The 20,401-nt window shown below is 41.6% G+C and overlaps 1 protein-coding gene across 14 annotated transcripts in view; it reads left to right on the top strand.

Moving 5' to 3' along the window:
• The window catches only part of ptprt (protein tyrosine phosphatase receptor type T), a 475,774-nt gene that overhangs the window by 294,556 nt on the left and 160,817 nt on the right, over window positions 1-20,401 (top strand). For all 14 annotated transcript variants that reach the window (XM_017723239.2, XM_017723236.2, XM_017723234.2 and 11 more), the window contains one exon: window positions 18,439-18,574. In XM_017723239.2, coding sequence (XP_017578728.1) covers window positions 18,439-18,574 — 136 coding nt within the window. The remainder of the gene's footprint in view (window positions 1-18,438; window positions 18,575-20,401) is intronic.

Genomic DNA, 20,401 nt, shown 5'->3' with positions numbered 1-20,401 from the left:
ATATGAGGTGTTTTTTCTCTCTGTTCCCAGACTGAGTTTCCTTAGGAACTCAGTCTGGGGGGGTATTTTTCTCCTCCCTCACCCAATGTATTCTGTTTCTCTTTTCCATAATATGCATTTTGTTGCTTGTACTTCGGCTTAAGCAATGACAATAAATTGAATCCAATCCAATCAATATATCTGCTGGCTTGATAAGGTCAGCACCCCACTAACTTGTTGCCACTGCTGGTCCCACCCTGGGACCACCCAGATTAGTGGCCTTCATACAAGCTTCATGCATTACAAACAACTCAGAGAAAACAAAAATAATGGTTAGGCCTAACATAAAATGAATTTTTAGAAAATGTTGCTGACACTGTGGTGGATTAAAAAAAATTACTAAACTATTTTACAAAGTATAACTACAGAAAAGAAGGAAGGAAAATAAGTAAATAGGACTGTTAGTGGAAAATGAGTGAAGATAAGTTGAATTTGTCTAATACTCTGCTTCTCCACCGGTGGTCCGCCCAGAAAATGCTGAACCAAACGCCAGTGGACCACCACCTTTGCCATTAGCCAGGCCAACAGTGGCCCACTATCCTACTATCAGGGCTGCTGAAACAAAAACACAGGGCATAAAGCAAACAAACCTTTTCCTGTTGGTTCAGACAGAATTTTGGCAAAAGTATTCACACTCAGTGTTTCATAAACTGAATGTGTGAGTGTGAGAGGTGTTACTAATCGCCAATCAGTACAAAACAGAATAAAATGAAACACAAAAAGGAATCAGTAAATAAATATGAGCTGCTAAATGTAGCTGAGTGAAAAGTAGATTCCTGTACTCACTATTACACTCGAGTAAAAGTATAAGTACAAATCCATCATTGCTTCACCGAAGTACATGTACTTGAGCAAATGTAACTTAATACCCAGCATGAGTTTCATGTGTAGTAGTGTTATAATAAACGACTCTTCTGTTCCCCGACCAGATATTTCAGCCATTATCATGAGCACAGTGGTCCTGTGAAACAAGGTGGATATGGAGGAAAAGTAAGGAAAGATTGAGTGAGTAGGGAGGATGGGCTGTGAATGGGCTCCAGTAGAATCCATTAAAGGGTTCTGTTGGCTTCTACCAGTGTCCAGTAGAAACCATTAAAGGGTTTTGTTGGCTTCTACCGGTGTCCAGAAGTCAGCAATGATATTCTGTGTTTTCCTGGTGGGACTTTAATAGTTTTGCAGGTGTCTAGATGGGACCTAAAAGTGTCCTACAGGAAACTAATGGTCTCAGTCAATAACTATTAAACCAATTCCTATTAGAAAGCAAATCAAATAGGGTGTAATCCTAATGGTTCTAATGGTCTTTTTTTCAGCAGGGACATGAATTACTGTGACGGGGAGATAAGCGGAGATTTATTAGGGACAAATCCAGGGTCATAGTCAAGACAGTCCAGGTTCGAATAATCAATACCGAGTTGAGGGTGGACAGACATAAGTGAAAACTAAAAAATAAACCACAAAGACAGTCCAAACAGCGTCAAGACAAACACAAAGACCAGCAAACACAAGGGGCGAACACAGGGCTTAAATACACGGATATTTAAGATATCAAGGGACAGGTGGAAAACAGGAGGAGACCATCAGGGGAGGAGTAACCAAACAAGGGGCAGGACTTGAAAACCAAAACAAATGCACATGGAAGATCAAAACAAAGGAGTACATGGAGTAGTGGGAGGAGCCAACCGTGACAATTACACCCTCTATATTATCATCGCAACGCAGTACACTCTTAAAAAAGATGGTTCTTCAGAGGTTCTTTATTAAAGAAAATGGTTCTATATAGCACCATGAACACTCAAACAACTTTGCATGTTTGAAATGTTCTCTGCATAGTGACAGGGTTCTTCAGATTAATGGAGAATGTGCTGTAGATGGTTCTGTATGGACATTTCTGAAAAGGCTTTTATATAGCAATGGTGCAAGGTGCTATATATTGGTGCTACATAGAACCTTTTTCAAAAAACTCCTGTATAGAACCATATAAAACACATTCTCTACCAATCTGAAGAATCCTTTCACCATGCAGAGAACATCTTAAAGATGCAAAGTTGTTTGAGTGTTCATGGTGCTATATAGAACCATTTTCTTTAATAAAAAAAACCTTGAAGAACCATCTTTTTTAGGTTAGGTAGACCCTACTGTGTGGTCTCAGCTTACAGTATATCAGGCAATAAGCAGTGGTTCAGAGCCTCTCTCGGAGAACAACTGCTCCGAGGTCTTTGTTTATGAAAGCAGAACGAGGAGGTTGCGCAGTCTTTGAGTAGCATCCTGACCTCCTTCCAGGTGAGTCTGTGAAAGAGCAGACAGATGGCATCATCTGCAGCTCCGTGCTGCTCACTACAGGGGTTCCGCCGGATCAGGAATGCTGTTGTTGATGTGAGGCATCACCATATTTTCCAGGCACTTCATATCCGCGGAAGCGAGTGCCAATCGGAGGCAGCCATTTAGGCGTGACACATTAGAGTTCTTTGGCAGCGGGGGGGCAGACGGGTTCTTTTGAAGCCCAGTGAGGCAGCGGACAGGGGCTGTGCGAGGTTAAAAATAGGCCTGTAGTATATATACACTTCGCTGCTCCCTCCATCTCCTTCCTTGTCCACTTACAATATGTTCAATTGCCCTGACCGAAATTACAAATTGGTATGCGGTGGAAAAAAAAACGGCTGCCAGGTGCTGAAAAGTCACGTTTGGTCGACTAATGGAGCGCTATGGATGTTTAATGGGCTGAAATGACACTCTGGCAGGCTGCTATTTGGACATTTTTGTTCATATTTTGATAGGCTTGCTAAAATATTATGTCATATGACGTGTGATACATTCATCGTGTTTAGTTCTGCAGTGCAGGGCTGAGCTGTGGTTGCTTTTCCTGTCAGTTCTGGCCCAAAAGTAGCTCCTTTTGCATTATGCATGCAGTCCTGAAGCTTGAAATTGGTTGGCAGTTGGATTGGACAAGTACTGCTTGCATCCCTACCCCGACCTGAAACGCAGTAGACGAAAACAATTAAATGGTCCCAGTTAATGTATGCAAATACACGAGTTTCAGAACAGAAAGACAGTCAGATTATAGATTTTAAACTATAAGTTAAACACAAAAAGCAACGTAGCTGAGTGAAAAGTAGATTCCTGTACTCACTATTATACTCGAGGAAAAATATAAGTACAAATCCATCGTTGTTTCACTAAAGTACATGTGCTTGAGTAAATGTAACTTAATACCCAGCGTGAGTTTCATGTGTAGTAGAGTTATAATAAGCGACTCTTCTGTTCCCCAACCAGATATTTCAGCCATTATCATGAAGCACAGTGGTCCTGTGAAACAAGGTGGATATGGAGCTTGAAATTGGTTGGCAGTTGGACTTGGTTATCATCACCACCCCCACCTGAAATGCGGTAGACCAAAACAATTGTACGGTCCCAGTTATTGTATGCAAATACACGAGTTTCAGACAATCAGATTAAGGATTTAAGACTAGAAGATGCATAAAATGCAACCCGCCTACAATAGAGCAGCGTCATTTGCCCCCCGAAAGGTTCTCCAAAGCATTAACATCGCAGCTTGTTTACATGACTGCCGGATGAGTAATCTTAATCCGAGTCCATCTGAGATTATAATCCTTTTAGAGGCACTCAACTATAATGCTTTAATCCTGTCTACGTACAAACAATGCCTCTCATCTTTGAGCTCCGCCGGTTCCCTGAGATGTCGCTGCCGATACGCACCGGCATCCTTAGATAATCCTCCATCCTTTAAATAAAGTTCGGTTCGCGAATGCGGCCTGTGTCATGCGCGCTCGGCACGTCAGGATCCCTCTCTCAATGGCGGTGGCAGTGCACCAGCTCCTGCCCACCCGTATACGGCAGGGATTATGTTTTAATATCACAGGCTTTAGTAATAATTCCTCTTTGATACTTAATTTTACCCCAGCCCAAAAATAAAATGGATTTACATGTTCTTTTTGGGCAAACACGCCAGGCCTGTGGGTGTGAGAAAATGTATGGTGAGTGGTTTTAATCACAGGGAGATTAGAGCTGGCGCTTTTTTCTTTCTTTTCTTTTAATATTAGAGATCATGCTTTCTGAATTAGGAACAAAAATGACTCCAGTCTTAAGGGAGCAGTGCACTCGGATCGCTGTGATCCTCCTGGTTAAAACAGGGTTTAACAGCAATCAGCATCCTGAGGGAGAATGAGAGATAAAAGGAAAGATAGCGAGGAAGAGACCGTTTGGGAATTTAGCGGGGCTTAATGTTTTGGCTGAAGCAATTTGCCTTGATTTTAGAGGGGAACCTTGCATGGGGGCTGAATACAGACGTGCATTATAGGCTCTTACTGATTGTTACATTGATATTTCATATTTTTGTGTTCCTAAGGCTCCGTTCTCCCTCGTCGTGTTCAAAAGGAGGGTTATCTGTTCCTGGAAAGCTTCTGAATGACAAGCTGTCTTTGTCCACGTTGGGAAAATAGACGTCTGTACAGAAAGGCTGTTTGAGAAAGAGCTGCTTTGTGGACGAGTGCGCTGTAGAAATAGTAAGATCAGAGGTGGATGGTTCAGGTTTAAGTACAAAAGAACAAAATCCTGGGGAGGAATTTTCCTCCCGATCCTGAACTGTCCTCCTTCAGGTAATAAGACATTGTAAAGTTCAATACGAGCCTCTCAATTCAATACGTACAGTTAACCATGTGCAGCAGACTGGAACAAATGGGTCATTTCTATCTCTCCATAGGAGTCACTGGTGTTACCGACCGTCATCGGTGTTCCACATAATAAAGGAAACACCAGAGACGTTTTTAATGATCAATGCATTTTACAGAACGGCTGCTGCAGAACATCAATCCACACGCTGTCAATCAGGGAACATCCACTAAAATATGGAATTTAATCCATTTGTCTTTTATTTGTTCACAGTGACCTCAGAATAAAGTCGGTCACGCCAGTGACGTCAGCTAAAAGCTTCGTATGAGATCATGAGCTGAATGAGAAGATCTCTGAGAACTGAGAGACTCAGTGGACTCACCATGAGCTTTTCTTCATAGATCCTCAGAAAACAGGTCAAAGGAGGTCGAGTGACGTCATCAGTGTGACTTTTATTTCAAAATAAGATTATAATAATTTTCTGTTACGCGGTGACCCCAGTGACACGACTCCTGGGGGACTTTCATTATATATTTTATAATATTTATCTGGCTTTTGTTTTCTTTATCATTTAAATCATATTTTTCAGAGTCATGTAGAGATTATTGTAGTTAAAACAGCAGAAAAACATGTTTTTCTAACTCAAAATATGGCACTGATGCTTTACACACGACTATGTGGTGATTGGAATTCTATATGATTGATTTATAAACCAATGTTGCTAAATTGAGGCTCAAGAAGATGTAATTGTTAGAATAACGTATTGTTAAAATATGAATAAATTATAAACCTAACATGTTTTTGAAGTTGTAATATATCTGTAAAACGCCGGGGACACAAAAATAGACGTTGCTGTAGAACGGCCCACGTACATTTCTCAGTTTAACACTGATTAGAATGCATGAAGTATAATAAACAGTAAACAAGCTTGAAAATGTTGTATCTACATGAAAACCAAGATCAAAGAGGAAACGTAAAGGACTCCTCATAAGCGAATGTCAATTAGGGGCTGACATATTACGTTTTCATATGATAATTTTCCACTGCAGGTATAGCGCCACCTCAGTGTAGCTGGTTGTCATAGCAACGCCACATTAGGCTGCTGTGACATGAAGGAGACAAGTGTTGCTCAGAAGATGCTAATGGCAGCGAGACAAGAGACTGCTGATAGAAAACAGGAGGGTTTGGGGAAAAACTACATCAGAGTTCAGACGACGAGAGGATTCTGGTGCTCAAGGGTGATGCAAGAGTTACCAGAGCCGGTCTATGAGGAGTCTGGCCACTCCCTATTCCTCTCGTTATATCAAAGACAGGATGGGTAAACAGCAGAGGGCACCGGCAAGTGAGTCCTCAATGAATGGGAGTGAATGGAAAATAGTTTCTAATCTCTCGCCCAGAGCTTTCCTTTAATTTCGGAAAGTAGAAGGACGAGTTTCACTAAAACATCAGAGAAGTCTCACCTATATGTTTCCTTTTTCTACAGTAAACGGGTTTTGGGCAGCAGGGGGCGGGGCTTTACTGCTAGAGCAGGATGATTGATGAGCGAGTGGAGCAGCTCATTGGCTGTTCGCGTCACTGGCGTCGTGAACGTACATGAGGCGCCGTTTTAAACTCCTGTATCTCGAGTTTAAAAGCTCTTAAATATAACAGCGGCCTTAAAATGTTTTATGCTGTTCAGTGAATGAATGAATTCTTTTACATTAAAATGTTTCAGCATTCATAAACTATGATTTTGCTCAAATGCTCCATATCAATCCATTAATTTTGGACTCGCTCTGGAGTGTTTGAGAAAACTGGAAGACATTGCAGAGCAGGAATTCTGTCTGCAAGTTCTCTGCTGTTACAATCCAGTCTAGGTCGGGCCACAACATAAAAAAGAGAGACCTGCGTGCCCTCCCGGCTCCCCAGCTCATACTGGGGCATTATAACACTCATTGGGGCCAGTCATGGGCTGGAGGTTAGGGAGCTGGCCCTGTGACTGGAAGGTCGCCACTTCGATCCCCAGCACCAACAGTCCATGACTGAGGTGTCCTTGAGCAAGACACCTAACCCCCAACTGCTCCCCGGGCACCATGGATTGGGCTGCCCACCGCTCCAGGCAAGTGTGCTTACATGCAACCAATTTTGCCATAATTAAAAATAGTTTTTATTTTCTTCAAGACTTTGGCAGAGTTATCGCTTTCAAGAATGAGAAAAAATTAAACATTAGAGAGGAAAGATAAAAACAACAAACAAAACAAAGCAAAATTAGATGTAGAGAATTTGACAAAAGAAAAGCAAATACAATTTCTAACCCAACTTCCAACTAAAGCAAACCAGGAGAAAAATAAAGACTTTGTCTTCAGTAAGAGAGATTATATAAGAGTTACATCTGAGCAGCCACATTCGCTCAGTGTTTACCGTACACGGCAGTGAAAGAGCTGCAATACAGACTCTCTTTATGAAAATCTTAAGGACAAACAACATAAGCCACACACCAACATTCGGGCTCTCACAGACATAGTTCTGTAGCAGAAGTTCTTTCAAATGACTTATCAGGGAACCAGGAATACAACGGAAGCCACGCCAGAGCCAAAGCACTGCACATCGTCCTGGACGCCCCTGATGGTGGCTTTGTGCATCTCCCCTCTGTTCTGTAGTCAATACAGAAGAAGGCACACCACAAAAAACGTTCTGACCCATAGGGTCATCACACTGACCAATCAGTAAAAGGTTTGAGTCACCTTTTGGTTTCGGCTCAGTGCTTGGAACCTCAATGGAGGTGATAGCTAAAATACTACGATGTACCAGATTTGCCTAATGGGAAGCCTAAAAAGGCCAGTAGAGTCCAGTTGAGTCGGTACCAAGCAGTGGAAATCGGCTTGAATGTTTTAAGATTGAGGCAGTGGTCCAGAGATTGGAACTGCCAATCAAATATTGATCATGCCTGATTACAACCCACAGCTGACATAAACATGTTTAGACATTGTCGTGATAAGTACCATCTTGATCATCTGTGTGGTCAGTGCTTCTAGAACACTGAACATCTGCATGCGTCATAAATATTTGGACCAGTTATATCGAGCCTATAAACAACAACTGAATAAACTGCACAGCAACCTTAGCTGATTGGATTGTTATTGATTATTGCATGATCATGTTTCATCGCGTTTTTGTAAATGTCAAACAAAAACTCGTCCACAAACCACAAGCTATTAATTAATACATATATACATATGGGGCAGTTGTGGGCTGGAGGTTAGGGAACCAGCCTCGTGACCGGAAGGTCGCTAGTTTGATCCCCAGATCTGACAACACATGACTGAGGTGTCCTTGAGCAAGACACCTAACCCCCAACTGCTCCCTGGGCACTGTGGATTGGGCTGCCCACCACTCTGGGCAAGTGTGCTCACTGCCCCCCTAGTGTGTGTGTGCTCACTAGTGTGTATGTGGTGTTTCACTTCACAGATGGGTTAAATGTGGAGGTGAAATTTCCTCATTGTGGGACTAATAAGGGTCACTTAATCTAATCCAATACTGCCATGTAACCTGGCTGGGCTCAGCCTGAAAATACAATGTGGAGGGACCATGTGGGGCCACCACCCACCAGGTCCAGCATTAAAGAACCAATGCAGTGCCGTGCAGGCAGTGGGAGATGGCAGGGCAGTCCTTGACAGCATGGACCAAAGCGGCGGAACCTGGCTCTTGGTAATCATAAGTGTTTATGGCCAAATGTATTTTACAGCCTAATTGATCATTTTTTTGCCAATTTCTATTAGCCTTTCATTAGCTTCACACTTTATGGGCTAAATGAAGACATTTCACACTTACAGTCCAAGCACTTCTCAAAATCTCAATAGAAATAACATAATTTGCTCTGTTTTCATTTTCTAAATGAATGATCAGGCGCCAATATAAATAACCTGAGTATGAAAGAATGAGGTAACTGGCTGTTTAGCTCATTGAATGATGTAAAATTATGCTTCAAAATGTTGGTCCAGCTGTACTCAGAGCACTCAAACACAGAGCGAGTGCACTTACCTGCCTCACATTACTCACCTCATAAAACTGCAATGCACATCGGCCAAAATCAAAGTAATAAATTGGCTGATTGACAATCCGGTTTGGAGCAAAAGTTGGCCAGTCATGATTGTCCACCCCTGATGCCCCCTAAGATACGCTACTAGCAGCTTCGGGATGGCGTGACACAGAAGAGCAGGAGCTCAAGGAGATAATTAAATACAAAAAACAGCACTGCTCTTGGTAAAGATCTTCCTCCATATCTGTTTGCCCCCATAAAGCCAAGGTGAAGCTTTGTATGAGTAGTGATTGTGCCGTGGTGGAGGTTGAGGAGATAAGCTAAATGATTGGTCAGGATCGGGTTAAGTCAGTCAGATCATGGGGTTAGGCTGCTATCAGAAAATACGGTAAAACAGCCAGAGGGGTTTGGAGTGAGCGTGTGTGTGACAGTGGGTGAACACTCACCAGCATGAACTACTGAACCCAATCAGATTCAGGCAGAGAGAGATGGGTTAGCGCTGACGGGAGGTGATGGCCTATCTCCATCTATTTCTCTCTCTTCCCCTCTGGCACACAGATCCACCTGTTAGCACCTGTAGATAGAGCGGTAATGCATTCCAGCTAAAAATATTCCCGGTCAAACAGAGCGATGTTAGCAGAGATTGCTTCCATTTCATCTAAAGCAGCCAATAATGTTTTCTGAATGCCTCCAACATCTTACGAGGGATGTTCAGGGCATAGGCAGTTCCATGCTTATCCCTGAAGGCCAAAACATTGATGACTGGTTTGTTTTGAAGTATCATTGTATTGGATCATTTCTTGGTGCGCTAAGTGGTTTCTCTTAACATTGGATCAAACTTTGGGGTTAAGCAGAGTGGGGACGAAGGACACACCTGACTTAATGAGTGCCAATGCGCCCAGATAGGTGTGTTTCATGACTTTGGATCAAGAAGATCAAGAGACTTTGGAAGATCTGTGGATGGCAGAAGCTTCAGTCACCAAGGCTACATTTACACAGCAGGTAAAAGTGGCCCACATCTGATTTTCACACCAATTCCAATTTGTTTGTTTGGCTGTTCAGATTATCTTTTAAATGTGATCTGTCTGCGTAAGTCTGTACAGATCAGCTCCTAAACCGAGCCGCATGCGCAGAAGAACAGAGCTTCACACGGCTCGTCCAGAGGTCAACAATCATGACAGCTGGTGAACGCCTGTCACTCCCAGAGCTTTCAGTCTTGCCTTTGCCAGCAGCACAGGAGCAGTTATGAAGTACCAGTGGTTCACAGCTGGGCTCACCACCCAGAATGTGTTCGAGTTCACCGTAAAAGGGGCGCGCTACTCGGCCAGGGCCACTACATTGGTTCGTGTCCTTGGATTCTTTAAACTTTGATGCTGCATTTGGTCTCATTCGAAAACCACTTCAAAACACAGTGTTTTCTAATTTTGTGGTACAGAAACATCAGCCTAAATGTTTGAGTCTCAGCAGCGCGAAATTAAGATGAATGTCGAGTAGAATTGACATAAAAGCCGCATGAATTCCGATCTGACTGTTCAGACTAAGTCACGAAGCCGCAGATCAGATACATATCGAATTTCAGTCCCACATATGAAAGCGTCTCAAATCGGAATTGGAAATGTCAGATTCAGTGTGTTGATCTGTTCACACTGACACACAGACACACATCTGTGTCACATACGGAGGAAAAGATCGGATTTGGGCCACTTTTACCTGCTGTGTAAATGTAGCCCAAGACTGCTCAACTGGGCCCCATAGTATCAACAAGGACAATGACAAGTGACCTCTGCCTTTAGATCTGCAGGGAGGACATCAGTAAACAGGGCTGGAAATCGTAGATAATGCTTGTGCATTAGGACAGTATGGAACGAAAGGCAGAAGGACTAAGAACGTTAAAGCAGGACGTGATCAGACTGTCAGCAAATGCAATCCACATGAAGAGCTCCAGTGCATAAACTCCTCATTACAAAGACTAATGACCATCTGAGGAGCCAGTGGTGTTAAGCCCATCAGCACTGGTCTATAAGGTGGTGAGAAAAAATTATTCTGCTAGAAGAGTTATCCTTCCCCGTCTTCTCCACGAGCAGGAAAGTGCAAGGGCACTATACACCAAGAGAACAGTGCAGGGTTAAAGGCTTGATCTCTACAGTAAGGGGGTCCACTGGCTCCTTTAGAGAGAAGAGTCACTGCAAATCAGTACAGTTTCCAGGTATCAACACAAGTAAACACCTACGCAAGATTTTAGAGAAGTCCACCTTCTCCACCACTGTCGTTAAAACGAATGATGCACCAATTTCACTTTTTTCTTTTACTGATACTTGATCCCCAAGTATCCGCTGATAGGAAGTACTGATACCAAAACTGACTCTGTCTGAGAGAACTACAATAGTTGCATATAAATCTAGTAATTTATATAATGTCACTTTTTAAATATTTTAGTAAAAGCAGCATTCAGAGTTCTTACATGGTATATATTTTCTAATAAAACCATTTTATATGCTTGAGGACACAGTGACTTGTTTGAAAATGACCCTTTGATTTTAATAAGAGCCATTTTTAATAACTGAAGTAAATTAGCCTTTTCTAGATTACTGTACAAGTACCAGCATACATCCTTCAAAGCATTCTCTTCCAATTTTTAAGCATCATTTTATGCAGCGAATCTTCCAGCAGTACAGTGATGCAGTACACTGTAAGAAAACTTAGAATCTGTGAATTTGATTCCCCCAAACTGTTTTATGATCCATTACTCACAGGAGTTACAATTGTCTCATTTGCAATAGATGCACCAAATGATCAAGTGCCATCTAATTTGTGTCATCACCTATAGAGCTTCTCTGCCTCCACAGAGACACCATGATACAAAACATGTGATCTGATAACATGGCAAGAGCCAGAGATCAGTTTAGAGATCTATGAATGTTATTCTGAAAAACTCAAGTGTTTCCTTTCAAGAAAAACCAAGATCATGACTGCAGCCCACAGTATGTAGAAACAGTGCCCTCTTTTACTTTGGCTGTGATGTTTTAGGCAAAAATGGGGCAAAAGTTTACAGATAATATGTCCAGGATGATGGTGTTGTCTGACACAGCACCACCGGCAATATTGGAGAAAACACTGATGCAGCAGTGTGATATGCTATTGGCTAATCCTAGGCCAAAGACTATCAGTACCCCAAGAGAGCAGCTGCTCCTTCTACATACGTCTCCATCAGTAGCATCTTTTAACCTTATTATCTAATTACACAGTGGGAGATAAATGATTACCAAAAGCCATTCAGGAAAAGGACTGTGGTTTGCATGTTTTGCACTGTGTGTTGCATTTCATGTGCTTGTTTGTTAGAAAGAACTGTTTTATCTTTTGGAAGAGTGATATTCCAACCCTCCAGTTCCATTCCAGAGACCCGTAGAATCTCTTCCAAGATGGATTGAAGCAGTTCTGGTAGCTCAAAACTTGATAGACTTGACTTTCTGATTAGAGTGTGTAAATTTGCAGAAAAGAACAAAATAACCTCTTATTACAATTCAATTGAAGAAACTTTTCTTCCATCCAGTTCTGTATATTGACATTTTAAAAATGCCTCAAAAGAGCAGCCTATGGGCTTCAGGGGTCAATAAAACTGTATCATCAATATAACAATGATGAGATATTGTTTTTTTTTTTGGAAGATGGAACCCAGGGGAAGCATATACAGAGAAAACAGAAAAGGGCCTAAAATTGAGCCTTGAGGAACGCCACTGTTTAGGAGTGTCAAAGCTGAGAGACACAGGTAGTGATGAGAAATTTCCTTATTTGACAGAAACGTTTATGTCCTTTAAGTAGGAGGTGAACAAATCTAAGGCTTTTTTGTATATCTACCCTGGGGTTAAGACTATGTACGAATTATTTGCATAATGCATGCTGGAGCTTGTGGTGAGAAAATGTTGAAGACTTATGAATCTTTGCCTCACATTTAAGCATTTCTGGTGGCTCAAAACTTTATGGAAACATTATTGTTGCTTTTCCTTTAACTCGTCACCTTTTTGTGGTATGAATATTCACTAATGCAGACCGAAACTGCGTGTGCTCAATATATAGCTTTCCTAAACCCTGGGGAAGCTTGCAGAAGACGCTGATGCAGAAATAAGTGGGAAATAAAAGTCACAAGGTTATTACAGTTAGATGTAGACGCTGGCAGCAGCAGACTTGGATTGCTAGCAAGAAATGTATCTCAATTCTCTTCTTGTCAGTTACCACGATGGACTCTGTCTGTGCGCCAAGGACTCATTGCTCACTATATATATATATATATATATATAGGTACTTTCAGAAAACAGCAAGGAACACAGACTTTTTAATCTGTTTATGTTGTAAAAAGAAAGATTTTTACCTCAATCTTTGTATACTGGCAAAAAAGGTTGGCCCAAGATGAAAGCAAGTCACCCACATTGAGAGATCAATGTGCCGTTGTACATCAAGGCTCTGGAACCTTTCTGGCAGAAACACGTGTTTAAGGATTCTCTCCGGAGTGGGAAGGCGGAATGCTACAATAATTGTTCGGGAAGCTCAAAAGATGCTAGCGTGGCTGCGCAACTCAAGGATTTTGAATTCCTTTCAGGCAATGCAATCCGCTAAAGGAATGTGTCTCACCCTGATTCTTATTTCTCAGCTTTGCCCCTGTTTTATCAGGATTTGTTGAGGTGGTATGTCTCAATATGTTTGACCGATTAACATTCTAACCCTGGATTTTGTGATTGGCATGACATCCTGCAGCTCATTCTCAGAAATACAGACAATTTCACAGTAGACTGACACCTGATGAGGGTGTATTAGATGTTTGTTATGAAGCTTCTGGCTATGAATGTGACATTGTTTTGATAATCGTCATGCCTTGCCTGTAAAGACCTCAGCAATAATGCAAAGTAATGCAAAATGCAGAGAGGCCAATACTGTAGATGTAACTGTAAATATGTAATGTGAGCCAGTGGCTCCGATGATGCACTTAAAGTGACGCTCCTGCCAAACTGAAAATATAACCATCACTGCATCTGTAGTAAACTTGCCGATTTACCTCTTGCAGCTGTGCCGACGTGGTGTCTAGTGAGATTGTCCAGTTTAAAGATGAGGAAAACCCCCTTCTGGTGATACGTCTTGAAGAAGTAGCAATCTTTGAAAAATGACAACTGTTTGGGTTAGAGCTTTGGGGGTTGTTTTTTATTTGTCCATTAGCTGTTGAGCTCAGATGGAAAGCAGATAGCTAACATTACTGCTAGGAAGCTGAATGTCTTAATGAGGCTGTCTAATATTAGCAGTTGTCTTTAAATTATGATTACAGTGGGCAAAACTACAGTAATAACTTGTTAGAAGAAGACAACCAGCTAAAAGCTAAAGTTAGCAAGCTCTATATATCTTACCTCAGTTTAGCTGCTTTTCTCAGGCTGAAAAAAGGGTTTAAAAAAAAACACCTGGTCACTTCAAGTGTCTACGATTCTAGCCACATACAGTTACACTTGGTTGTCAGACTGAAATCCATTCTGTTCAGCACTGTAGTCTGTTCTGCACTGTAGTGTCTCTACACTGAGCGTCCTCAATGATTATCTTCCTCACAGACTTGGATCACGAGCCTGCATGGGGAGGAGTAACGGTTGTACTGGGAGGAGTTTCTGTTGTACTGGGAGGAGTCTCTGTTGTACTGGAAGGCATTTCAGTTGTACTGTGGGAGGAGTTTTGGTTGTACTGGGAGGAGTTTCAGCTGTACTGGGAGGAGCTTCAGCTGTACTGAGAGGTGTTTCGGTTGTACTTGGAGGTGTTTCGGTTGTACTGGGAGGAGTTTCAGCTGTACTGGGAGGAGTTTCAGCTGTACTGAGAGGTGTTTCGGTTGTACTGGGAGGAGTTTCAGCTGTACTGGGAGGAGTTTCAGCAGTACTGGGAGGAGTTTCAGCTGTACTGGGAGGAGTTTCAGCTGTACTGAGAGGTGTTTCGGTTGTGCTGGGAGGAGTTTCAGCTGTACTGGGAGGGGTTTCAGCTCTACTGGGTGGTGTTTCGGTTGTACTGGGAGGGGTTTCGGCTGTACTGGGAGGAGTTTGAGCTGTACTAGGAGGTGTTTCGGTTGTACTGGGAGGCGTTTCAGTTGTACTGGGAGGAGTTTCGGCTGTACTGGGAGGAGTTTGAGCTGTATTGGGAGGTGTTTCGGTTGTACTGGGGGAGTTTCAGTTGTACTGGGAGGAGTTTCATTTGTACTAGGAGGAGTTTCAGTTTTATTGGGAGAAGTTTCAAATTTACGGGGAGGAGTTTCTCTTGTACTGGGAGGAGTTCTGGTTGTACAGGAAGACGTTTCAGTTGTACTGAAATTCGTTTTAGGAAGACCTAATGGAAAGTGGGAGACTATCCCACAGTTTAGTAGCATCCAAGGAAAAAAGGCACCAATCTCCATTTCCTTTTAACCGGGAAGTCAGATAATAAACTGATAATATAAGGGCAATCATTAAAATTAGGTGCCCGTCCTTGTAAAGCATTGAAGATGCTCAGAAGAAGCTCACTGTATACTCAGAACTTTATCAGTAACCAGTGGAGCAACAACAACCGGAGAGATATGATCTTGCTTTTTATTTCCAGGCAGGAACTTGGCAGCTGCAAGATCAATTTAATTGCAGAACCTGCATATAAAGGGAGTTACAGCAGAGCACAAAGTAAGAGAGCAGGTTTTAACTTGGCAGTGGTTTAAATTTGAAAGAAGCTGGTCTTCACAACAGAAGTTATTTGTCAAAATTCAGGGAGGAGTCCAAGAAATCCATAAGACAGTGTATAAATTTGCAGAAAAGAACAAAATAGCTTCTTATTACCATTCAATTGAAGAAGATTGTGCCATCCAGTTCTATATATCTTCATAACATTTCAGGTGTCCCAAAAGATCAGGCCATAGGCTTCTCAAGTCAATAAAACTGTATTGTCAGCATAACAATGCTAAGATGTTATGTGTTTTTTTTTTGGAAGATGGAGCCCAGGGGAGGCATATACAGGGAAAATAAAAGAGGACCTAAAACTGAGCCTTGAGGAATGCCACTGGTGGGGCCAAAGATGGTGATGAGAATTTTCCTAATTTGACAGAAAAAAGTTCTGTCCTGAAAGTAGAAAGTGACAGACAGCTTTATTTTGTATATCTGCCAATGATGTATGAATCATTTGCATAATGCATGCTGGAGTTGTGAGAAAAAGTTAAATAAAATTGTGAATTCTGTCAAACCAGTGAGGCTGAGGGATACTTACATGACATGTCAAATGTTATATATTGTAGCATACTCATAAAGTTTAGTAGGTTAACTAGAGTATTAGTTTTGCTGCCGTTATTTATTGAGTTTGTTCTAGAAGGACTCTTATTGTGAAGGTAGGGTTTGCTTATGTGTTTTGGGATTATACATACACAGCAGTGCATACCTGAGCTTAGATAGAGCTAGCTATTAGCTTGAAGCCTTGCTTACATGTATGGTTAGGCTGAGGCGCACACACACACACACACACACACACACACAAAACACACACACACACACACACCGGCCACTTTATTAGGTACCTGTTCAGTTGCTTGTTAACACAAATAGCTAATCAGCCAATCAGACGGCCACAACTCAATGCATTTAGGCATGTAGAGGTGGTCAAGACAACTTGCTGAAGTGCAGACCGAGCATCAGAACAGGGAAGAAAGGGGATTTAAGGGGCTTTGAACGTGGCGTGGTTGTTGGTGCCAGACGGGCTGGTCTGAGTATTTCAGAAACTGCTGATCTACTGGGATCTTCACACACAACCATCTCTAGGGTTTACAGAGAACGGCCCGAAAAAGAGGAAATATCCAGTGGGCGGCCAGTTGTGTGGACGAAAATGCCTTGTTGATGTGAGAGGTCAGAGGAGAACGGGCAGACTGGTTCCAGATGATAGAAAGACAACAGGAACTCAAATAACCAACCAGAATCTCTGAGGAACGTTTCCAACACCTTGTTGAAAGTATGACATGAAGAATTTAGGCAGTTCTGAAGGCAAAAGGGGGTCCAGCCTTTTACAAGCAAGGTGTATCTAATAAAGTGGCCGTGAGTGCGTGTGTGTGTGTTTGTGTGTGTGTGTGTGTGTATGTATATATATATATATATAGTATTTTAAAAAGGTATATGATGCATAATAATATTGTATAATATTATATGTAATATTTAATCACAATTATATAGTATTATATATATATATATATATATATATATATATATATATATATATATATATTTTAAATATAACTTTAGTCTGGAATGCCCCATTTAAAAGAATTCCAGGTGTTATTGAAGGTCAGTAGGAGGTAAAAATATGCAAATTGTAAATATAATGATGACACACATACGCACATACTATTTGTAACAATCTACCCCGCATGACTCTTTCACCCTCATCCTTCTCTTCAGCTTTTACCTCACTAATATTCTCACTTACATATAGTCCCAGTTTCATCTGAAAAGCTGTAATGTTCCTGGAAGTTCTTGTTGGATTGTATGTGATTCAGTCTGCATGGTGGTCGTCATCGTACATTTAATCACATGTCCTTAGCCATGACCCACTACACAGTATTGACCGCAGTCCTGTGTGCACTTCTGTATGTCTGTGGATGGTTATGTCTGATTGAATCTCTTGTATGTCTTTGGAGTTTGGTTGCACAGCACTGTGCAGAAGTCAGAGACCCTTCATTTATTTTATTACAAGTCAAAGCTAAGTTTGAGTTCAAGTTATTCATTTTTCAGTGGCAAAAAAGCAGAAAATTTAACAGAAAATCTCAACAGCTAAATCTAATCTCAGTGAGTCTCTTTCCCTTCTTTCCAGCTTCCACTCTTTTCAGGAGAAATCTGATTTTTTGTCCTAACGTGACTCCGATCTGATGTTTTCAGCGCTGTGTGGACACAAATCTGATTTTTTTGCCCTAATGTGACTCAGATCTGATGTTTTCAGGGCTGTGTGGACACAAATCAGATTTTTTGCCCTAATGCGACTTGGATCTGATGTTTTCAGTCTGTGTGGACACAAATCCGATTTTTTTTGCCCTAATGTGACTCCGATCTGATGTTTTCAGGGCGGTGTGGACACAAATCTGATCTTTTCAAATCCGACCTGAGTCACTTTCAAATGTGATCCTATCCGATTCGTGGCCCTGTTACCTTAATGTTACGCTCAGATTGGAATTTATGTGTTTTTTTCCACCATCATTCAGCGTTACCATGGCAACAGTGCCGAACAGATGTTAAAGCCTGTAAATGGTGGAAAAGCAGCTCATCTCACCTTTTTGTCCTTCGTCTGGCTCTAATAATGAAGCTGAGAGCTGATCAGAGTTAATGATCTTCTCAGCGAAGCTCGTTCTGCTCATTAGTTTGTGCTGATGATGCAGTGATTCAGGCACGTGACGTTACTGAGTAAGATGAGCTCATGAGGGTCTCCTTTTCTCAGTGAGGTTCTTCTTGATCAGCTACACGTCCTTTCAGACCCACAGCACTGAGTGGAAATATCTCCTGAAAAATGAAAAGCTTGCACTGATGGTCATTCAGACTGGAAGTTAAATAAACCAGTGTGGTCTCTGACTTTGGTACAGTAAAGTAGGTGAAGCTGGAATGGATGCATGCTTGTGTTTGTGTGTGCGGTTTTCTGGGCAGCTCCTGTTCCAGTTAAACGCCTCTCTCTCTCTCTCTCTCTCTCTCTCTCTCTCTCTCTCTCTCTCTTTCTCTCTCTCTTCTGTGATGTATCATTTGCTCTTGCAGGTGCATCCACCCAGAACTCCAATGCTGTGGAACCTGAGAAGCAGGTGGACAGCACAGTAAAGATGGCCGGGGTCATTGCTGGCATCCTCATGTTCATCATCATCCTCCTGGGTGTGGTCCTCACCTTCAAACGCAGGTACCACATCCATTCACACACCTGTGTTCCTCTAAACTTACAGCTGAACTAATGTATGTTCTACAGCAGTGCTTCTCAGTCCTGGTTCTAGAGAATAAGGAACTAAGCTGTTGTTCTCTATGGGAAAAATGAGTGGTAGTGTCCATAACTATGCCCATTAGATGCTGTGATAAACACAATGATTGCATACACATTATGTCCAGTTATTACTGGATCATCTGAATTCTGAGGGCAGTCTTACTGGGGAACTCCACGAGTTTTTCAAAATTTCTACAGACTGTAACTGTTAAGATGTAAGACAATTTTTAAGTAATTGTATATTTTAAGTAGCTTTAACAAGTATGTATATGTATCTTGCTATATGGCAGATATCTTTGCTTGTTTTAAGAAATATGCTAGAATAAAGCATAATTACCTCATCATTTTTATTGATAGATGACAAAGTTAAATAAATAAAACGTGTCCTATGATAAGTTATAAATGTCATAATTAGCTCATCTTGAGAAATATTAAATATATCAACTACATTTGAGATCATTTCAGTGGCCAAGATGTAAACAGAGCGGTTCTGAGTGGTTTGGTGTGAAACGTTCTGTTCTAAAGAAACTTACCGAGTCAGAACTGCTCACAGTGGTGGTGATAGGAACCAGATGTCCCCTCTAAAATGTCCCCTCACAGAACGTTCCTACATGAAGTGGTTCTGAATTCACTGCCTGATGACTGAGACGCTGTTTTATGGTCCATTTTATGATCTATTTATTAGAATCCATTCATGGTGGAGGGACACATGCAGGGCGCTGTGAGGCAAAATAATCCATATTATTTCAGATTTTCCACTATTTTCCATCATCAACATTCCATATAAACTCAGAAGACTGGTGGAGGTTCTCTGGTGGTTCTGGATGATAAATAAAATGTCTATATTTGTGTTGTAGTCATGGCGACCCCTGGTTCCCATCACCACCATAAGAAACTTGAACCTACTTTGTCTACAATGAGTCATTTTACATCTGACCACTCGGAATTACTTTGTTTATGTCACAACTATGGGATTATTCAAAAAATGTTGCGAAAAAAGTGCAATTCCCCTTTAAAATGTTAATTAAACATGTAAAATTGATAGTTATATTAAAATGTTTAATATTCTGGATTAACTGTTTTCAGTAATATGTTTTAAGGGATACATGAAGCTGTAAATATAATAACTCCAGCATGACTTCAGAGATCTATTAGGTCAATGACTCAGGCATGTTATACATGTGAAGCTTATGAAAATACTTCAGTGTCAAAATGTGCAGCCCTGAGGTTCTCCAGGACCAGGATTGAGAACCCATGTTCTACCCATTTTTTTGCAAATGTAGCTTAGTATGCAAATGGAGTATTTAGCATGCAGTGACATTTGTCTTTTTTACATATGAGGTAAACATAAAAATGGTCTTAAACATGATATATGGATACGTTAGGTTTGGGCGGGTGGGTGTTACTGGTTAGATTAGCAGTTCTCACTGCTTTTCTGACACATCCAGCTTTTGTGTCTTTTGGTGAAACATGCACACTGGCTTCCCTTCATTGCATCACTGTCTTTCACCACCAGCCCCACTCCATTAACCCCCCCCAACACCCCCTGGCCCCAGCCCCCCAAATTCACCCAATCCCCCCCAACTCTGTCATTCTGCCCTCATACCCTCACTCCAGCCCATACTCATACTGACTGAAAGATAAAGAAACTCACCGGTTCCTCTCATGGTCTCTTTGCTTTCGCCACCACCCAGCACGCGTTCTAGATACACGTACGTCACTTATCAAACTGGTTTCAAGGGAAAAAAG

Source organism: Pygocentrus nattereri, chromosome 26 (genome assembly GCF_015220715.1).
Source record: "Pygocentrus nattereri isolate fPygNat1 chromosome 26, fPygNat1.pri, whole genome shotgun sequence".
NCBI classification, from domain to species: Eukaryota; Metazoa; Chordata; class Actinopteri; order Characiformes; family Serrasalmidae; genus Pygocentrus; species Pygocentrus nattereri.
The sequence above is the reverse complement of the archived record's forward strand: the minus strand, read 5'-3'. Positions and strand labels throughout refer to the sequence as shown.